General features: G+C 40.9%; 2 protein-coding genes across 14 annotated transcripts in view; both read right to left on the minus strand.

Annotated features, from left to right (window-relative positions):
• CLIP1 (CAP-Gly domain containing linker protein 1) overlaps positions 1–198 on the minus strand; it is a 62,250-nt gene extending 62,052 nt beyond the window's left edge. For 7 of the 9 annotated variants that reach the window (XR_011155511.1, XR_011155514.1, XR_011155512.1 and 4 more), the window contains exon 1: positions 97–198. The gene's annotated coding sequence lies outside the window, so the exon portion shown is untranslated. The remainder of the gene's footprint in view (positions 1–96) is intronic. The other 2 variants (XR_011155516.1, XR_011155515.1) reach the window with 1 other exon arrangement.
• Positions 199–5,900: 5,702 nt separating this feature from the next.
• On the minus strand, positions 5,901–17,445 carry ZCCHC8 (zinc finger CCHC-type containing 8). Of its 5 annotated transcripts, none has more exons than XM_069030691.1 (14): positions 17,269–17,445; positions 16,355–16,395; positions 15,638–15,712; positions 15,024–15,129; positions 14,274–14,351; positions 13,859–13,962; positions 12,497–12,562; positions 11,440–11,500; positions 11,184–11,326; positions 10,327–10,469; positions 9,514–9,629; positions 8,707–8,790; positions 8,118–8,232; positions 5,901–7,389 (listed from the first exon to the last, which is right to left on the minus strand). In XM_069030691.1, exons 1-14 carry the CDS (start codon positions 17,431–17,433, stop codon positions 6,587–6,589), a joined length of 2,100 nt encoding a protein of 699 aa, XP_068886792.1. In that variant the 5' UTR covers positions 17,434–17,445; the 3' UTR covers positions 5,901–6,586. The 5 variants fall into 5 exon arrangements, with proteins under 5 accessions (XP_068886792.1, XP_068886791.1, XP_068886794.1 ...); XM_069030690.1 differs by having other exon boundaries at positions 11,440–11,503; XM_069030693.1 differs by lacking the exons at positions 12,497–12,562; positions 13,859–13,962; positions 15,024–15,129; ... (1 more) ...; positions 16,355–16,395; positions 17,269–17,445 and having other exon boundaries at positions 14,274–14,292.
• Positions 17,446–17,821: the final 376 nt, after the last annotated feature.

Consider the following 17,821-nt stretch of genomic DNA (forward strand, 5'->3'; position numbering starts at 1 on the left):
GGCGGCGGCCGCGGCTCCCCCCGCCCTCAGGCGCCGCCGCCGCTCCGCGCGCTCCCCAGGGCGGCCCCCCCCGCCCCCCCGGATCCGCCGCCTCACCGGCCCCGCGGCCAGCGCAGCTCCGGCCGCCTTCTCCGGCTGCTGCTCCCGCTCCTGTTCCTGCTCCCGCTCCCCCTCTGCAGCGGCGCCGCCCCGGCTCGCAGGAGGCGGAGCGGGGCGGGCACAACGTCTGCGCCCGCCGGGGCGGGGACTGCACCAGCGGCACCGGCGGTGCCCCCGAGCTCCGCGCGCCCCCTCCTCTCCCTTTGTCCGCCCCCCGCTTTGTTCGCCCCGCGGCAGCCGCAGCTCGCGGGAGGGAGCGGCTCTGCCCCGGCTCGGGGTGACCCCGCCGCGCCCGGTGGTCCCGGAGCCGTCGCTGCGGCAGAGCCCGGCTGGGTGGGAGGGGGAGAGGGTGGGCACAGACGGGGAGGTGTGAAGCACATCGCTCTAGTGGGTGAATAACTTCACTGTCTGCTGCTTCGCTCCATTTTCCTTTTGTCCTGGTGCCCAGAAATTTCTCATGCAGAAATTTATCATCCCAAAGTACTGAATATTTTTATTTTCATTGTGTTTGTGAAGCAACACATTGGAAGCTGGCGTTATCCCACTGCTAAAGTTTAAACAGCTGGAGCAGCAGCTCCAACGCCATCATCACCAATTTAATACCGATTTTCAAGACTAAATCAAACAGCTCTGCTTCACTTCTTCCCGTCTTATAAACAGGCAGGCGAGCCCAGCCAGAGCTGGCCCATCACTGCTGAATTCCTCACAAAGCAAACCTCAGTTTGCAGTCTCATAGCTTGTTTGGTTTCTGCATGATGCCATTCGAACAAAAGGGTGATGAGAAAGCAGTTCCATTGCTGGGGACTGATTGCAATTTGTGTTTCATTTTGGCTTCGTTCTTTGGCATTAATCCAGCACGGTAAAGCACAAAATGGTGTGATGCACTCCCCCAAATAATAGGTTTCAACTACATCAGCATTTAGCAATGTTTGTTTGAATTTCACTTCCTAAACGTTAAACACAATCTCTTGCCACGGCCATTAGATGGTGAAACAGATACTCGAATCCACGAACAGCCACCCCTCTTTCTCCGTGCAAAATTTGATAAAAGTTTTGCTGAATAAGGACTTCAGGATTTAAACATTGGGTTGTATTTAGAAGTGCAGAACTGGCAAAGGACTGCTTTTTAAAAAAATTAGCCTGCAGCCCCTAGCTGTGGAAATAACCCCTAACACAAAAATTAAGAGTAGAAACTGGAGAGTTGTACTAACTTTACAGAATACTTGCCCAAAATGTCTGCTGGCTTAAGAGCACCATGGTGAACCTTTGTGTTTCTTTGTGGAGGGGCAGAGTTGAGCTTTCTGTATTGATCTCATGCTAATGTAGAACGGGTTTTTCTCTAAGTGTATCTATCATTCCCCATCATTAATTTGATGTTTTGTCTCTCAGTTAATTTGCCACCACATAAGTTCATCTCAAATGCTTGCAGTTCAGTGCACAGCATTATAACTGTATAAGCAATACCAAGACTGATGCATCTAGGACAGAGTACAGCAACTACAAATCAGCTTAAAGATGGAAACTAGAAGTTGCAACTTTCTGCTGTTATTTTAGAACTTGTCATAATGTGGAAGCAGTCAGTAACAGTGGGGAAATAATGGATAAAACATGGTTTAAAGGTGTAAGTAGTTTGTTTCACTACCTTGCAAAGCTACAGTAAAAATGTCCTGTACTAAGGCAAGAACTGAGAATGTCACACAGATCAAGGAATTTGCCACTGTTTTTTCCAGTAATTTCCTACTGAACAGATTCAGCTTCAAGATCCTATAGTCCTGTAGGAAAAAAGAGTTTGTTATCCATCCTTTGACCAGAATTGACTTCATACCATGAAAAAGTAGCCTTGCAGCAACTGTAACTTCAGTTCATCCCAGATGGAAATGGTTGACAGCCCCTTTGAACCAGTCTGCACCAGTAGAGCACAGCCAATTTGCAGGAATCATTGTAATAAAAGATCCTGGTACTATAAACCACACTCCTATAAAGGATTACATATGATTGAAAGCCAGAGTATCTTTGATTCCAGTCCTGGTGGCTCTGTTTTCTGATCAGATCAGTCAACAAATAATATATAGGCATTTTCATAACTCCACAAAAACAGGAATTGCTGGATGCTCCAGGGAAATTCAGGATGCTGACATAACTACTGGCATCCTGGCCACAAGCATAAGACTCGCTTTAGAATTAAAATTGTTCTCAATAATGTGGGAACACCAGTTGCAGTTGTTTCTCCCCCTTCTCAGATTTGTGAAGGGTCCAAGGTTGCTGAAGCTTTCTAAAGAGCTAAAATGTTGTCCTTTAAGAACTGAATGTAAGGATCTCCTGACTGAAGAGATCAATTTTTCTATTCAATGGGATGTATTCACCCAAGTATGAAGAATTTGAGTACAGATTTTTTTTCCATCTGAATGATCTCTTCAATATGCACATCTGGCAATTCCTATACAGAACTGATGGTCACATCTGCTACAGAAAAGGCAGCTAATTGCTTTTTTTTTAAATCTCAGAAGTGCTGCTTCAAAAATCCCAGCACTTGCACTACTATTTTCTGTAGTTTATTTTCTGTAAAGGCTGCAAGAAGTCTTTTCACTGCTAATGTACTTACTGGTTCCCTTCCCCAGGTCAGCCAGACTACCCAGCAGCAATAAAAGAAAAAGCTCTCCAAACCCATGTTATTTGGTGAGCTACACAAGACAAGCTTTCATCTAATTTTACATTATTTGTTCTACCCAACATGGGAAAAACAACAGAGAACTGTATTTAAATAAATTTAAAAAGAATCCTTTCTGCATTCTGGTTTTAACAAGATACTTAAATTAACAATGATGTTCATTTTGATGAGTGCTTCATTTCCCTGATAACTGAGAAACCAGTCTATTAATAAAGATGCAAATCATTCCAGCACTTATGTAAATACCAATAAAAGCTGAATTCTCACCTACGGCGAAGCAAAGCAGAAGGATTTTGTTCCTACTGAGTGATGAATTCTAAAGGAAGGGTAAATAACTGTTTATTCAGTCATGGGTGACAACTAAACACACGTTGTAAAAAACCTTATGTAACATCTCTGCTGCTGTACTTAACTGAAGTCTAGGAAGTGTCCAATTGCCACGCAGTAATTACCACGTTATTAAATCCATCCTGTTTTCAAGCTACTCCAGGAATCACGACCAATTCCTCCCTCTGACTCATTCCCTCCCACCCCCCAAAATGTAGCAATGATTCTGCACTGTATTCTTAGGAACAGCATCAATCTTCAGTGGCATTCACTTCCCAGGGGCAGCACAGCCATGGCACAGAATGAAGGTGCTACGGGGTTCCATGGCAACTACCAAGGCATTTGAAATGCTTTAATTATATTGGAGCTTTTTCCTCCTCTTCGTTTTTTTTGTTTTTTTTTTTTTTCCCCAGCTATGCTGCCTTACAGAGCTTGCAGTGAAATAATTATTTTTAGCAGCTACCATGTCTTTCAGATATCTTCTAGAATCTCAGCTATTTCTCTTTTCTTGACGTTTTGAACGCTGTGAATTGAGTTATAAAAATTTAGGAGTCAGAAATTCAGATCTTTTTAAGACACAACTTCCCACCTGACTGATACCCAGAATATTTTGCAGAGATTTGATTTTTTAGACATGCATGAGCATTTTAAAATATTTTTGGTGTTCCAAGTGCTGTAAATAAACACGACGACTATGCCACAGGAATCTGTGGGAAAATTTGAGTGATGCCTGCTCATGCTATACCCACCTCATTACAGATTTTATTACTCATTCATTTTAATAAAATCTAATCTAGGTTATTATGCCACACCCATCACCATGGGAATGGGACTTAAAAGGACCCAAAATACTTTGCTATTCAGCTTTTCCTCAGGACCTAAGAGTGTGATCTGATTGCAGTTTCAATATACAAAACCCATTTGAGTGGTTACAGCTGACAGATTAAAAACCTCACTAATTACAAGCATCTTCAGTGCAACAGTATGTAGCACTTGATAGAACAGTGAATTATAGATAAATGGCTAAGAGATGCAGATGAATGAATTCCTCATCATGAGAGAAGCAGCAGGGATAACTCCCCATCCCTAATTAACTGTGTGTCTTACAGCAGAGGTAAATACAGGAGGAGTTTTAGTTACTGGTTCAGTTTTCTCAGAGCACTATCCATGATGACTGCCACCTCCAAAGAAAGGACAATTCCAGGAGAAGATTTAAAAGATACCTCTGAGTGCCAGAATTTTGTATGGTTATCCTTATTTGAAATTAAATTACTAAAATTAAACCCAGAAATTAAACAGCCCCTGCCTGCTTTTCTGAGATCAAAACATAACAGAAAAATATTATTTCAAGGAAAAAAAAAAACATTACAGGAACATTTATAAAAGTTTCCTTTGCAATTTGAAAGGCAAAAGAATAACAAATGAAAGTATTTTAGTCACAACCGTTTTGCTTATCTGTTGTGACCAATTAATTAAATGGAAGGGTGATCAAGGATGGACCATACAGAGCAGTAAAGGTTCTAAGCACATAAAGGTGATTTTCATCTTGTGTACTCTTCTGCCTTGCTCGAAGAAACCACAAGCACTCCTTCAGTTTTGGCTGCATGTCCTACTCAAGCAGCAGCATTTCCTAAGAGCCATTAAAAAACAGATCTTTAAGGTGTGGTGAGAGAACTGCGTGTTTCCAATATGAGCAGCCCAACACACCCAAAAGGTGTGCACTGGGAATCATCACCTCCTGCCCTGCATCCCTTTATCATCCACATGGGAATGACGCAGTACACAAAGGCTCCTGTAAACTGTCATTACTGGCTTTTAATTCCATGGAAGGAGGAAGAGGAAGAAGTACCAGACCTCCATATGCTTCTCGACAGAGCTTTCTTTAAACATGTGCAGAAGGTAGAAACAGCACATGATTTTGTTGTCCACCCCTGTTATAAAAATATTATTTCTCCTATAAACTAGGAAGAAAAAAGCCATTCCTTTTAGAACATATGATGAACATTTACCTTGACTTGCTTCCCAAGTGCAACCAAATAAACTGAACTGCTGCAAAAAGATCTTTCAGCCTCTCAGAATTCACATATGAATGTGCTTTGGTTTTGCCTTCCTGTAAAGTTCAGGGAGAAAAAAAGAAAGAGAAGTAAATAAAGGTTTAAACTGCAAAAGGCCTAGGGTCCTCGTAGAAATTCAAATGCAGAGTGTGCTAATATTGTGTATTTTAAAGATCTTTGGGCAATATGCACAAACTGCAAAGCTGAGAATTTTAAAGAATTAAGTTTGCTCTCTAACATTATCTTATCGACTTTCCCCCTCACAAGTTTTTTGTTATATATTTGAAAATGCTTTGGTTTACTATGCATTACACTTGGTTGGGGAGACTTTTCCTGCATTTATGGAAGGACAAATGCTTTACCAGCTCCAAGGAATACATTACATCAGCCTAGTGCTCCCTCTCTTGGCAACTGAACAATGTACAGTCACTTCAGCCACAAGTCCCTCCCGAGACAAGGAGAAAAAGGTGTTAGAACAATCAATCAGCAGGATTGTAACATTTCTAAGCATTCAGAAAAGGGCAGCTCTTCGGATTATGAAAACTGAATGATATGGCAAGGTTCTGTTTAAATAGCTAAGAGAATTTTAACAGTTTCTTGATTAGGAAAACCTGAAGCCAACAGTTGTGGCCTTTCCTAAAATATTTAACTATATTCATCCTCATTTTGCTCACCTTGTTTTCCCAATTTTCTTCAGCAGCTGATTTTCAAAAACCAGCATTTTGCTGCTTCAGGACTCCAATTAAAAACTCTTTAGCTAAAAGCTCATTTATTAAACCTCTGTAGACAACCACGAACATGTATGTACAGCAAGTTTACATGAAGGACGATGCTACAAAAGATACAGTGGCAATTAAAACAGACCCACATAAATAATTTATAAAAATACTTGAAATGGTGAAAATAGCACTGTAATCCCCAATTATTTTCCTCCAATTGCCAAGACTTTGATGTGGGAAATCTAACATCAGACCTTTTTAAAAACATTCCGAATATATTAAACTTATCTACAGGATAATTAGCAAAATGTATAAAGTGTAGATTATTGTACAAAGGACAGATATTAAAAAAAATCACCAATCCACCTGAAACTCAAGGACAATAAAAATCTTAGCCAAAATAATGAACACCAAACCACAAACTCTGCATTTTAGAGTCTCGAGTATTGGTAAATAAAATGCTCTTAACAAATCATCAGTCCTGTTATTCCTTAGTGGAAGCATGCAATCTGGGAAAATTGTACATTTTCTGGCTGCGTTGCTACTCCTGGACAAGATCAAACCTGCAATGACTTCGATACTAAGGAAGAACAGGGCAGACCTGCATTTGTCAAGATTTTCTCTTTCCTGTAAGATGAAGGAGGTTATCTGAGTTTGTAAAACTGGGGGGGGGGAACAGAAGGGATTTGGACTTAAGAAAACAAAAGACCAGTTAAGATTTAAGTCTTTTTCTTTTGCTGGTTTCTTGGGGAATTTTTTAACAGGCTTCTTATCCGTAGATAAACCCCGGTTGATTCTGCCATGTTTTCAAATTCAAATGGTGTGATGCCTGCAGCAAACTTGCTCATGTCAGGAACAAGTCCAGATTTTTTCACAGATGATCCAGTGCTTGTGGGCACTTTATTACCAGCTGTGTTTTCCTCCTCATTAACCTCAGGGTTGGGAGCAGGCAGGGTATCATCCAGCAGGACTTCAGAAACTGCATTATCAGGATTTTCCTTTAAGTCAAGCAAACTGTCCTCTAGATTTGGACTGGTTATAGAACATTCGTTTTCTGGGATCTGCTCAGTGATGTCAGAAAACTCTGTTTCCACTGAGATCACTTTCTCAGGTGACCTGACTTCTGCAACAAGGTCTGCTTCATTCCTGGCTGGCGATGAGGTAAGGGAATTCCCAGTTAAAGGTGTGTCAGCAGGAATATCAGAGTCACTGTTTGTGCTCTCTGCCTGCTCCAGCGCTGCCCAGATTAACCTCTGCTGCTCCTCCAGCTCTTCCAATGTCAGAGTATCCTCATCCATGACTGAGTCCACTATTTTGGGCAGAGGACTATCACTGGAAGGGTTTGGTGGTGGAGTAGTCCTAGGGAGGGGAGAGTGGGTGGGTGTGGAAGGCTGAGGGGGTGTGAGTGGGGGTGTTCCTCGTGGCACAGGCGGAGGAGTGGACATCGATGGAGACCCAGGTGGCAGCGGAGGTTGGAACTGAAAACTGTTGGGAGTTTGAGATCTCTGTGCCCCTTCCAGATCTAGGAGGAGATGAAAAGACACCTTTTATAACCTGAAATCTGACCAGGACAAGATTCAGAGTGCCAATGTTCTGATTAACTACCAGATTTATGTCTTCTCATTCTTGGTTTTCAGCTGAGACAGAACAAACTTTACGAAGGTTTTCATATCCACCAAAACTGTTTTTTGGGATTTTGACTCTGCCAGCCATACAAGGAAAAAAGATTACCCTTGAAGGTATTAAGAACAAGCTAATTTCACATTGAGACACAACGAAGGATTCCTCATAACGGATTTCAAAAGGAAAGCCAGAAGTTTCTCCAGCTATTCTAACATGTAAACAACACTGAATCCTCCCCTGAGTTTGCCATTTTTAAGAAGCTGTAAGCTTGCAAATTTATGTTATTTCATCCAAAGACTTAGGGATTTGGGGGTCTTCTTAAGAGAAGTTTCTTTAGGATGGTCCTGAAGTAAAGAGATCAGAATTTTTAACATAACATTGCAATTGCTCTGAGCACACCTGAAACCTCCTGCTTGCTACTGGAAGATATGAAAACCACTGTGACAATCACACCAAATGCCACTGCAATAGGACACTGATGGCCTCTGTCAGCTCTGACATTAAATACCACCAAAAATGACTACTAACACATTGGCTTCTCCTTTTAACTCTCACATTTCAATTCAGAGCAAGTTATTTTGAAAATAAAAGTTGAACCTAGGGAAAAAAAATGCAGAATGACGATACCAGAGTCCAGGTCCATGTCAGCTGCTGCTGTCTCTGAATTGTCATCTCTTGGTCGTTTGGAGTGATGAGACTTTGACTGAGGTGCAGCCCTTTTGTTGCTGGATTTTGGACTTGGCTGGAGAGAAAAATATCCACAAAACCAAAAAGAATTAGTATTATAGTGTACAGGGTAACATTTCCAGCTTTAAGAATTAAGGCAATTTTGTAACTATACAATTATTTGGGGACCCAGTATGTAAATAGACATTGACGTTTGAGGGATGCCATGGCTATGGCAACCTAATAAGCTTCTCACTTATTAGGGGATTCTGGAACTTCTAGCTTGTGTAAATTCACAGCAAACTTTTTTCCCAATATAAATCATTGCACAACTGGGATCTGCTTATATTAAGTTAAATAATGGAATTCATTTTAAACACAAAGCCATCTTCTGTTAAAACAGATAAGCCAGATCAGCATTTCACCCCCATTAGTGTCAATAAAAAGTCTGTCACCTTGTGCAGAAAGAAGATACAAGCAAGAGATCATCATGACCTACGCTAAATAAAAGACAACACTGGTTTTTTTAATAACAAGGAGATATATTCACCTCCTGGTAATTAGAAAGGTAGTGAGCAAAAACATCCTTCTGTTGAGACGGTTGCATAGGGATGGAACCGAACATCTGCCATTCCTACAGCAAAAAGAAAAAAAAAAGAGAATAATGTTGCATATGGTTGGTTAATAACAGAACTTTGGTTAATAACACTGAATGAATAAACACATTTGGAGGCCACTAAATGAGCAAATGTAAAGGTGTAAATGCACAAGTGCTTCTTTTTAATGCACAGGCATTAAGATCAGTGATGGAATTCACTGACAGCAGGTTAAAATGCTTTTGAAGATAAAAGTGCAGCACCCACATTTCCTGTGTGCTCTGTGCTTAAGCGGGCACCCACGATGTGGGCCTTCTGACTTGTTTAATTCTAGTTGTTACAAAACTTTGCAGAAGTTGCTCACTGACTGAACTGATGTCATTTTTTGTGATCAAAATTATATTTATGGAAACACCCACAGGGATTTTCACCGTCCAAGAACATTCAGAAAATTTACACGTATGGAAAAAACAGCCATTCATGCATGAGGTTTCATGTTTAAAAACCAGCAAACTGTCCTGTTGGTCTCATGGAAATAATCCCCACAGAAGCACTGTCAGACCCTAGCACAAGAACTGTAACAAGTATCAGTTAGATGGATGTCACGCTAATTACAACCCCCAGCCCCAAACCAAGGGCGTAAAAAGAAGAGATTGTTGAAAGGAAATTGTCAGATGCAGAATACAAAACATGTAACTCTTTGCTAAAAGCAATTACTGTCACTCAATATGTGGTTTAGAAGGCAGAGAACAGCTACTCACATCTGGGATCCCACTGGGAGTGGATATATTAAAGCCTGGATAATTTACCAACTTTGACACATCGTAAGTGATACGTTTGGGTTGGGGAGAGCCCTCATCTTGTCCTTCAACATCACCTATAATGGAATATAATTGTTATTGATGTTAATTAAGAACACCACTGAAAACATCCACAGGATTTAAGAACAGGGGTTTGGAATCTAAGTATTGATAGAAGGTTTTGAAATCCACAGAGGCAGTAAGAGTGACCAAATCCATCAGATACAGGCATGAAGCCTCCCCAGAAACCAGCTGGATATTTCTACACAACTGCTCTTCATGTACCATTACCACCCTCAGAATTTGTCATCAGGACTGTTCTGAGATGCAGCATAAATGTTGGTCATTATCAAAAAGCTGGTAAATTACTTAAGTTGGGTTTCAAGAAATGTGTTGCTTGCTTGCTGGTGGTTTTGTTCCTATATGAGTAAGTTACGGAGTATTACGGCTTCTTTCATAAAACGTAAGAGGAAAAGGGAGAGGAAATTGGACAAAAAGATTTGCAAGTCTTGCAGTTTCACACAACTCCAGGTTTTAACAGTGAAATCCCACTGACAGTCTCCATCTTTGTAATCCAATCATTATGGGATTTGTTTCATTGTTACACCACAGCTGATAAAAAGGTGTATTTTTACAGGAATAAAAAGACTTGATATGCAACATTCTCTGCAACTCTTCCACGAGGAAGATGAAGGTTTAGAAACCAGTTACTTTCTTGTCTCCTGAGGAGGGTGCAGCCATACTAAAACTGCATTGCAGCCCCATATTCCTCACCTTTCCCATCATACAGAGCCAGTCCTGAGTGCTCCATTTCAGCCTCCTTGAGCCAGCCCGGGGGGTACCCCAGCTGCCGCATGCGGTAAATGAACGGCGGCAGGCTCTTGTCTGTCACACCAAGAGCATCCTGAAGGACCTCACTAAGTCGAGAAAACAAACAGAAAACAAAATGTCATCCAGAAAAATCCCTAACTGGTGACAAAACGTTGTGAACATTTTGTGGAGTTCTCAGCTGTCAAGGTAAAACAGCTGAGTTTTAGCTCCAACTGTGTTGCATTTCAATCCCAGATATAACAACTCTAGATCAAAACCAGCTCTGATATGAAATACAACTTTTTGCCTTTCTGATATGCTTAAACCCTTTATTAGATTTAATTCTACACCAAGAATAACCTACTTGACCTGCTACTTCTGACTCATGGCCTTGACTGTAGCTATCAACAGGAAAGGTGGAACTTGACACTAAATTTACTAGTGATTTTTTTGGAGACTGCCACACAATACTGTGATTTCTTTAAATGTTTTGCATAGAGAGGAAAGGACACTCAAAGCTCAAAATTTGCATACTTTTGAATATATTTTTAGTAGGAACATCATGAATTTGCAATTTGAGAAGTCGAAGAGTAATACTTATCTCCCTGCATTAGGGAAAGAGTAGCAGTGAATTTTCATTTGGAAAATATCTCTGCAATTTATTAAACAAAATTCTATTTAGCAAATTCAAACATAATACACTCATAATTAAGAGCAACAGGTGGACTTAACAAACTCTGGCAATTAACATCTGGCACTCCAAAGGTAGAAGAGGTATTCCAGAAAAGCAGTGCAACAGCAAATGGAAAGAAAAGAGATACCTAATTACTCCTGGCTTAAATTTTCCAAACCTCTCTTCTACTTCTTCTGCATGGTAACGCTGCTGAAAATTCTGATTGCTCGAATCACCACAAGCTTCCAAAAACTCCTTTCTCTTCTCATTTATACGAGCTGCATTTCGTGGCTTAAAGATAATACAATTGGGAAGTTTAGAGTTGGACAACTTACAATTTATGCACTCCTTCACCCAACATAAAGCTTGGAGAGCAGCAGTCTTTGGAATACTGGTGACTTTACCTTTGGACAGTCTTTCATTTGATGGTCTTCAGAACCACAATTGAAACAATGAGGTTTGGGCCTGCTTGAAAAATGCACAACAAATTAAACCTGAAAACAACTTAAAAATGTTAAATACACTTAGATTTTAAGGTTTAGACTTGAGAAAGACAAAAACAAAATCATTGACTGCTGATGTCATGTGCTGTCTTCCGCTTCTCTTAAACTTATGTCAGTCCTTAAATAGAGGAACAGAGTACTGCTGATTTCACAGTGCTAAGAAAAACATGGGAAATGAGGAAAGGGCAGAGGGAAATAGGAAATGGTATCATCAGAGGTCTGATCCTTTTCACAATACTGGGAATCAGTCACCAGTAGAAACAAACAGCAGAGCAGGACCATTCCTTTGGAAACTCCTGGCCCCCAGTTTCAAGGAACGCATTTTGTGAAACTGCACTGAAAACCTGGAATGGAACTGCAGCTGGCTTCAACTTAAATCTTCCTTGTAAATTCACACCATGGCAGGAAACATTTGCAATATTACTGGGGTGAAAAAACCAAGATTTCAGAGGAAAATTTATTTTCTGAACATTCATTTTTACTGAATTAGGACGGGAACCAGAAGTGGAGACAAAAAGTGTGGCACAAGAATGTGTGTCCAAGGTAACTCCAGCTGGAAACTGAATTCCCTTCACTTCTGACCTCCCATAAAAACCACACCAAAAACTACACTGATCAACTCTCAGATCAGTCTGCCTTAAAAATCTATCAAGTAAGTCAGACAGGAGCTGTTCTACAAAACAGTAACCATGACACAACATCAGTGCCAAGGATGACAAACCAATCACTAAAAAGACAAGAAACAAAAGAACTAAGTATAAAAATTCAGAAAGCTTTCACACACTGACTTTGGGCCCTTCCTAAAGAAAGTCAATAAAAGAACAGACCCACTGACTGCAAAGCTCAGCTCTGGTTTATTTAATTTAAAGTATGTCCAAGGGTTTATCAATTGGGCAATAATCACAGAGTGCATCTGAACTTTTCAGCTCAAAACTTTATATTTAGGAATAATACAAACCTTTTGGGTTTTACTTGTATTTCTTGTCCATCTAGGGAGAGAATCTGGCTGAAAACTTGCTGATATCTTTAGATTTCAATAAGGAACTGCTACTGGATGAAGCAAAATTTCAATTTTGTTTAAAATATCAATGAAAACTTAACAGTGCTTTGAGTAGAACACTGACTCATCTGCATTAAGTTACAAATGGGTCCTTGATATGAAATCCAGAGTATAAACTACAAAATGATATCTACTATAAACTATTTGCTAAGATGAGCTTATGATGTTTCCTCCTAAATTTCTACCCAATGCTCTATCAGCACTTGCTAAAACTACAACCCTCTTGTTTACAGGCAGAAATTTCCATTAATAATTCTGAAATGCTTCACAGAAATGCAATCTTAATAAACCACATTTTGATAGAGTTTCAAAACGACAGGGCCACTGAGAGCAGTACTTTGGTCATTTAGAAGCCAGTGCCTGATGAACCATTTCACTGAGAATCAGTTCAGCCACACTTAACTTGGCATTTTAGGAGAAATTCCCATTAGGCATCTACCTCCTTCATCCAGAGGTTGGGAGATTGTAAATTTGCAATTTATGTTCAGATACAAGTAATTTTTTAATGTATGACATTTTTAGTGTATGACATGACCTTGATTACAAGCTAAAGAACTGGATATTGCAGAAATGAACTCTGAAACGGGTTCTTGTCCTGAGTCTTTCCAGGACAGAAGCAATACTGGAAAACTGGGGAGATGATGTTACTTGAGAAATGTCCTGTCCAATTTCTTTGATCATGGAAGACTTCAATATTAAAAAACATTTCAACATTTTCCAACTTTTTTCAGCATTTCCCTAAGTTCTACTTTTCAAACATTAGCTTTAATAAACAGTAAAGAAGCAACTTTAAAATGGATGCATGTTTAAGAGCATTCCATAATTAAATTTTAATAAAAGACTTTCTCTCTGGCTCCCACATTTGGAAAAAAGCATTTTACAGCATGTTTGAGTTTGCCATTTTCTTCTCCCAAAGAGTGGATTTTACAGAGGGAGAATACTTATTCAATCAGCAATGAGCTGTCATTCCAAACCTGGTTAGGGACTGGCCCAGGAAGTTCCTAAATTCAGAAGATGTATTTATGGGGATAAGGCATTCACTCTCAGGATAGCAATCAGCAAGTCAATTATATCAAAATACTTATTTGTTTTGAGTAAAAAAGTCATTAATGACTCATTAAAGCATCCCATCTCTAATGATTAATATGGTTTTGATAGAAACACACAGTCCACTGAAGAGAATTTTGAGTTCAATTTACCCACTGGAATTCTTTGGATTTGACAAACGGAAAAAGAAACGTGTTTTAGCAAACAGGATACTTAGGTATTTCCCATCCTTCTGTCAGCTGTGGATTCTCATTTAAAATAGGCTGTCCCAGTTTATCGAGACAAAAATTGGTAAAATACAGAACACTTCCTACAACCTGCAGAAAAAAAGTCAGAGAATTGTCAGAAATGTGTCAGTATTTAGGTGAGATTGGTAGCATTTCTATAAATTTACACTGCTTGAAATACTTCCAGGTTTTTTTCCCCATTCTCTAAGAATTTACAATTAATACAAGCCCACACCTGTACACAAAGATTTTTTTGCACTGATGTAGCCAAAACATGCTGAATTTAAATTTCATTTATCAGTGTAACAGCAGTTAACAGATCTTATTTTAATGGCAGTGTACACTGAATGTGGAGAATGAAGAGTCAGACCTACCATGGAAGAGCACAGTCAAAAACTTACACTAAAAGCTTCTTTCACTTTTTTAGCAGAACTCGAGCTGGCTCCTTTACAGTCCTCTTCCAGAACAACACTGGAGGGCTGGCAGGGAAAGCAAAAATAAAAATAATTAATTTAAATCAATGGAGCTCCTGAATTAGTGATGTTAAAGGCATGAGAATGTGGGGATCAGCTTCTGTCCTTTTACCAACAGTAGGATGGAGATGTCCACATTAGTCATGAAGCTTTCCACAGCCCACAGCATGACACAGCCCCTTTCTAATGGTTTCTTTGATGAGAAATACACTGCATAGTAACATTTTCATTCTCATCAAAACAGCTAAGGGAAAGATGGAGAGAAATGTGCTATTCCACCCTTTTACTCAAAAGTGAAGGTTGATTAAGAATCAAAATTCTAAACTAGGAGGAGAAAGGGTAAATTTATAGGTTCTGTTGTTCAACTGTTTTCTTATATATACTCAAAGTTGGGCCAAATGAAGAAGAGGATGCATTAAGCTCTCTTAATTATTTAAACCAACTTATTAATTTTCTTTCACTGAAATTTCACTAAGGACAATTTTCAAGAAGCATTTTCATGGGCAGAAAGGATCTTTTCTTTGCCCTGGGCTCTATTTTTTGGAACATGTGGACATACATCTGTTTGACAACTACTTGATTTGATTTTTGTTACATTTAACAGTGCAGTATTTCAATATTCCCATTACAGAGATGGAGGAGAAGAAGCATCTCGTGACAATTTGAGCTTTAATGTACCTGTGGCTTAGCATTCAAGTGTGATTTTTCTTGTTCACTTCTCTTCTGCTCTTCATATTTTTGAACTAAACTACAAATAAAATCCTCAATTTCTTGATGATACCGCCTGGGATGGAACAAAGTACAGAGAGATGAAGATATGAGCAAGGCTGAAACAAAGGGCAGATGTCTCTTTTCTTAAGCATTTAACATTTACTAAATAACTTAGAAAAGGGGAAAATCCAATTGTTGTTTGTCCCACTCTCAACCCCCACCAACACAAATGCAATCTGATATTAGAGAGCACCCGAGTGTGGCAAAAAATCAACTCCAAGGCAGGAAAAGATTAATTTCTTATATATTACCCACAACATTCCTGAAATTCAAACTGGTCTTCAGACCCACTCCAAGCTCCTGGAAGTCACCCTTCATTGTGTGATAAAACCAGATATTGCTAATGAAAGCAAGAGAACTCCTGTCATACTGCCCATTATCCTTTCTCCCCCTCAAGCTTCAGTAGTGTATGTTATTGAATAAAATCTATATCCACCCTTTGGGCACAACACTGTTATTTCCAAAGAAAGAAAAAACCCCTCCATTTCCTGTCAGGATTGTTTTTACCTGAAAATACTTACTTAGTAATGACATTGTTCATAAATAAAATCTGCAACAGAGGTCCATCAACTTTGGGGTTTTCCACTGAGATTCCACTAGAACAGCACAGAACACAGACAATGGGTACAGTAAATATTCCCCACCAGTTTTATCACACAGCTGAGTCTGGACGCCACAGAGAGAAGAAGGTTTGGTCAATACAAAATCTGTCCTTTTAAGAAGTTCCTATCCTATTTCCTTAAACAGAAACTATCCTCTTGAGCAAAGCAGGTTGGTTGGTGTGAGGTGGAAGGAGAAAAAAACACCCCCACACTACAGAAATACTTAATTCTGCATGAACAGAATTCTCTTCCTGCTCTTCTAACTTCAGTAAACTTACACAATTTTCTAACTAAGATTTATTCACACATTTGAGTGTAATTTTTCCTCACTGCTGAACTTTACATTAAAACTGCTTCCCTGAAGACCAAATGAATTTCATAAAACAGATACACAAAAATAAATAGTTACAGCAATACCAACCAAGTTTCTGCTATTCAATTCCAAAAGACTTTTCAGGAATTGGAATGGCATTTTAGAAGCCCAACACCTGAGCAGGGATTAGGACATGGAAACAAGATGTGGCAGATTGTTACCTCAGCCAGCTTTTATCTTAGATAAACTCTATATATACACATATAAATAAATATATTCTCTCTATATAAATCATACAGTGTTTTAAGTCAACATGAACATACCTAGGACGAGTCAGAATTCTCAGCTTCCTTTTAAGTTCCTGATGTTAACTTATTGTTAAGGAATATGATTTCCTCTGGAAGACACAAACCCACACCCAAAGCAAACAAGAAAACACCGAGCAAGAATTTCACAGAACAACAAATAGATTTTCAGTTCCTCCCTTTCACTGCACAGGGGATTATTTACAAATCCACCTGTTGCTGAACAAACACAATAAAATGAAAACAAACAAATGAAAAAGAGGACTGCCTGTGACAATCCAGATAGTGCCGTGCACTATATGCTGTGGTTGTATTAACACATTTACAGTATTTTATTTTAAAAAAATATATGACCATCACCAAAAGAAAGGTAACAGTGGTACACAGGTACTTGTTAAATGGGAAATAAACCATAACACATTTCAGATTCCATTCTGCTGCAGCGGCAAACCTAAAAACCCTTCAGGGAACCTGTCCCAATTCAACAATTTGAAATTATTTGTAGCTGCGTTAAAATGGATTGTCAAAGTGAACACACAGGCGTTCGTTTTCCCTGGAAAGGCAAGAACGCAGCAATTCAGTTTCAGAGCGCCGTTTCCACAGCCACCTCCGCATCTCAGGACGGAGCCGCCTCCTGAGGTGGGGCTGGCACGCGCCCGGCCGCTCGGAGGATAAAAGTTTCTATGGAGAAGTACTCTAAGGAAGCCTGGGAGCACCAGACTCGGCTCCCCCTCCCCACCCAGCTCAGTACTCTCCCCCTTCGGAACGCGTCCGGGCTCCCGCGGAGACCAAGGGTTCTTTCGCACAGAGCCCCGGGCAGGAGCCGGAGCCCCCCGTGAGGGCCAGGACCGGCTGGCCCGGAAGGGAACCGGCGGCAGCGGCGCGCCCGCCTTCCTCCGCCCCGGCGCGGGCCCTGACTCTACCGCCAGGATATTCTCCGCCCGCAGCCGCTGCACCGTCTCGTCGCGGTCTCGCAGCCGCTCGTAGAGCTGCAGCAGCGGGTCCGGCTCTTCCAGGGCGGGCGGCGAGGGCGGCCCGGGCTCGCCCTCCAGCTGCCCGAAGAGCTCGCGATCCCCGAAGTCCACCTCCGCCGCCATCTTGGCCGCCGCAGGAAGGGCGGGGCGGGGGCAAAGGGCGGCGGGAAGCGCGGGACGACGCTCGCCGCGGACTACAGCTCCCAGTATGCATCGGGGCGGCGAGCCACCGAGCGGCTGGTGCCTGGGCGCGATGCACGCTGGGAGGTGTAGGCGGCGCGGCGTGGAAGCAGCTCGGCAGCGTTTGCCGTACTCACAAATGGAGGACGCGCTCCCGCCTCCAGAACCGGCATCGCTCCCGGTTTGGGAGTTTTCTTCCTCTTCTGAGGAGGGGTCAGAGGCGGAGAGAGATGGGGCAGCAGCAGCGTGCAGGGCAAGAGTATCTGAAGTAGGGTGGCTGCAGTAAGGCCCCTCACTGCAGTATTTTATGCAAATCCTACTTCAAAAGAAC

The sequence above is a fragment of the Aphelocoma coerulescens genome, chromosome 15, assembly GCF_041296385.1.
Source record: "Aphelocoma coerulescens isolate FSJ_1873_10779 chromosome 15, UR_Acoe_1.0, whole genome shotgun sequence".
NCBI classification, from domain to species: domain Eukaryota; kingdom Metazoa; phylum Chordata; class Aves; order Passeriformes; family Corvidae; genus Aphelocoma; species Aphelocoma coerulescens.

Excerpts from the sequence above, each read along its gene's own strand:
- ZCCHC8 (XM_069030690.1), bottom strand. The coding sequence starts at position 17,433 with ATGGCGGCGGAGGTGGACTTCGGGGATCGCGAGCTCTTCGGGCAGCTG. Across the intron at positions 14,352-15,023 it reads ACTTGAATGCTAAGCCACAG|CCCTCCAGTGTTGTTCTGGA; the intron begins GTACATTAAAGC and ends TTTCCCTGCCAG. Across the intron at positions 11,327-11,439 it reads AAATGAAAGACTGTCCAAAG|CCACGAAATGCAGCTCGTAT; the intron begins GTAAAGTCACCA and ends ATTATCTTTAAG.